The sequence below is a fragment of the Centruroides sculpturatus genome, unplaced genomic scaffold (genome assembly GCF_000671375.1).
Source record: "Centruroides sculpturatus isolate CEXI.00-Female unplaced genomic scaffold, Cexi_2.0 scaffold280, whole genome shotgun sequence".
Classification (NCBI taxonomy): domain Eukaryota; kingdom Metazoa; phylum Arthropoda; class Arachnida; order Scorpiones; family Buthidae; genus Centruroides; species Centruroides sculpturatus.
The window spans coordinates 123,268-126,710 of NW_019384675.1; the positions used below are offsets into that span (position 1 = coordinate 123,268).

Genomic DNA, 3,443 nt, shown 5'->3' on the forward strand with positions numbered 1-3,443 from the left:
CAGGAAATATATCGACATGTTAATAAGACGTCTCGAATACTTAGACAAGGAATTACAAACCTTCAGTTATACCTTTGTGGTAAGTACTGCTCTTCGATACGCAGAGAATGCAGTCGCCGAATTCCGAACAAGCGTCACAAATTTAAGGCAAGCCATTGAATTACTGGAACGTGACCGAATAAGTTCATACTTCTTACCAAAGTCTCAATTACTAAAAATGTTAGCAGATGTAAACAAGCAATTACCCAGCGGAATTTCCCTTATAGAACCCTTAAACGGGGATAACGTTTTTAAATATTATCAATGGATAACCACTACCGCCATTGCACTACCACGCAAGTTACGAATATTCGCAAGGTTTCCGTTGATCACACCAGAAGGGTACTTTGATCTATACGAAGTAGTGAAATTTCCTGCTTATTTTCCGCTTACGAGGGTGTTTGCGTATTATCAAGTGGAGTATCCTTACATTGCTCTATCGAAAGATAGACAGTTATACATGTTGTTAGAAGCGCATGATCTCCAAAAGTGCAAGAGCGGCTTGACAACCATTTGCGCGCCCGAGGTAGCAGTATGGAAATTACCCTATCAATCCTGCGAATACGCCTTGTTTATGGCCGACGAAGCGACGGTCAATGGACTGTGTAAAAGAAAAGTCATAAAATATCCAAAACCCATGTTTCGAAGAATCGACGAGGAAGGAACGTGGATTTATTCAACTCCTTCACCTATGAACTTGATTGCAGAGTGTAATCAACTCACAAGTCCAAAACGACCGCAAGTAGCAATGATCAAGTTAAACAATACTGGCATCTTCAAATTACCGATGACTTGTGTCGGTCACGCGCCCGGCGTGCGCCTAACATCACACTTCCAGGCTAGAACAACTTACAAGGTCGCAATCAGAGATCATTATGTAGTACCGGCGATAACGGATATTCTTAATCAAACAGAAACAAGACTCCTCTGGAAGTATATTTACAAAAACACAACTTCAAGTATAAAAAAAAAAGAAACGGGAGATTGGTCCTTGGAACTTTTAGGACGAGAATTACGAGATATTAATAAAGATATAGAGTCAGCAAAATCCGAAATTCACGCAAATTCGCCACTGTACCCTTATGCACCGACCGTTTGGAATTTAGTCTCTATCGTTCTAGTATCTTTTGTGGTCATAGTATTTCTGGTTGTTTGGATAAGTAAACATAGATGTTGTAAAAGAGGAAAGAGGAGAGGAAGAACACTCTCATTTCCTAGAGTCAGACAAGCAAGCGAGGCAAACCCTATGGAAGTAATCGAATTAATGCCTGTAGCAGTTAAACCAAGTCCTCGGGCTACAATTATAGATGCTGAGGAGACATTTATAACTCTACCCTTGCGTGAGGAATACCGAACACCTCCCGTAGAGGTAGAAACTCTCCCTTCCCAAGGAAGACGAATATAACGAACCGCGGGGAAAATACCCATACATCCCTGCAGATCATTAAAAGAAAAGAAAAATATTTGTTTATACAAGAAGAATAATACAGAAAGATATAATCTACATTATTTCCTTATATTATTGATAAATTAATTTCGTTCTCCTTTTGTTTAGAAGTCTTAGAGCATGGAAGACCAACCAAGTTCGGTGACCAGACTTTCAGAATCTAGCTCAGAGGCGACAAGCCATCCTCCAACAGATCCGGCGATGATCGCTCTTTTCGAGTGTCCTGTATGCTATAGTTTCATGTCTCCACCAGTATATCAGTGTAGAATGGGTCACGTGCTGTGCTCTTACTGTAAAGTTCGAGTTAGTAGCTGTCCCACTTGTCGAGGCGAGATGGGAAACTATCGTAACCTCATGTTGGAGAAAATGTCAGAACTGGTAGCCCTACCCTGCAAATATAGGGACAACGGGTGCTCCGAACTGAAGGTGCTCTCAGAAAAAAAAGGACACGAAAAGTATTGTTCTTTTAAAACTTGCCAATGTCCATCCCTAGACCCAGCTTGCCAATGGGAAGGCACATACCTACAGGCGCATCCTCATCTCTTAGAACGTCATCCGACAATGTTAAGTCTAGACGATCACGTAATACGCTTAGCCGTGACCGGACTAGACCTATCTTCATCTCTGGTATGGACCTCTCGTCTGAAATGTTATAGACGACATTTTTTAATTCAGATTATTAAAACTACGACAGAGAATGAATTGTTTTATCTATACATTATAGTCCGGATTTTAGCAAATAGACGAGAGGCTGCTCGCTTCCTAGGGAAGATAGAGGTTAAGGGGAGAGGGAGATCCATGAGCTGGAGTTCTGTTCCTCGGAGCATAACTAGTGAAGCTCAAGGGATTACGAGGAACGGCGACTGTTTGACCTTGACCTCGAAAGTAGCTGAAAGGATGCTAGAGCAACAAGCTCTAGGGGTGAGCGTGACTATAGAAAGGCGGGAAGTTTACGAGGATAAGACGGAATAAACAACAAGTCATTTCTCATCAACCAACTTTCTTTTTTCTTCTTATAAAAAAGTTTGAGAAACCTTCTAATTATCCTTGCTGAAGCTTTACTCTTTTTTAAAGCTTAACTTCGTGGGAAACGCTAAATTTAAAGTCGAACGAACTCTTGTCTTCACAAGTCCAGCGATGGCAGAAAGCACATCCAACGCAGACCTCTACGCCGCCTTACAAGGTATCTGGGATGAGGATGAAGACGAAGAGTGGGAACCCCCGGAATCCCCTCTTCCGTCGCCAGGACGCAACAGGACAACATCGACTCATAAAATGAATGAAGAGGCCGTACGACTAGCTTTAACGCGAGTTAGGAGGAAGCTGGAGTCACCGCGGCCAGAACTACTTGCTTTACCCTTGGGAGCTGAGCTTCCTCCAGACTTACGTACAGAGATAGAGTCAGTGAATAAGAAAATTATGAATAAAAAAGCGGGAGGCCTGCTAGGAAGGACAGTGGAACCAGAAAATCAAAGAGACAAAAATCCCGAGGACAAGAAGTCTGTAAGGGAAGCTCGGGAAGGAAGCGGGGGGCCTCAACGATCATTACGTCCGCTTCCGTTCCAACAAGCTCGGGAAGCACGAGGGAGGACTAGAAGGTGGAGAACACCGGGAGCACCGAGTGGATCACAAATAGGATTTCGGACACAACAACCCACTCCCGAAGCACAGGGGAGAGCTCGGGGATGGAGGAGGCGGGATACACCAAACCGCCCGGGTTCCTCATCCCAATAAGCTAAAGTCAACATAATAATAATAATAATAATTATAATAATACTAACAGGAGACCCTTCCTTGCAAGGATCAGCGTCATATAAGATCGCCCGGGAGCCTCCCCACGGCTCAATATCCGGACGAAGAAACTCTGTCTGCTTCGGAACACCGAAACGAAAATTTTTCTTGTTCAAAAAAAAACAAAAAAAAAAACAAAAAAAACTAAGAACAAATTTTTATATAT

At 42.8% G+C, this 3,443-nt stretch overlaps 1 protein-coding gene across 1 annotated transcript; it reads left to right on the forward strand.

Annotated features, from left to right (window-relative positions):
* The first annotated feature begins 1,570 nt into the window (after positions 1-1,570).
* Positions 1,571-3,390, forward strand: LOC111626808 (E3 ubiquitin-protein ligase SIAH1-like). The gene has a single exon (XM_023370314.1). It carries the CDS (start codon positions 1,607-1,609, stop codon positions 2,456-2,458), a length of 852 nt encoding a protein of 283 aa, XP_023226082.1. The 5' UTR covers positions 1,571-1,606; the 3' UTR covers positions 2,459-3,390.
* The last annotated feature ends 53 nt before the right edge of the window (positions 3,391-3,443 follow it).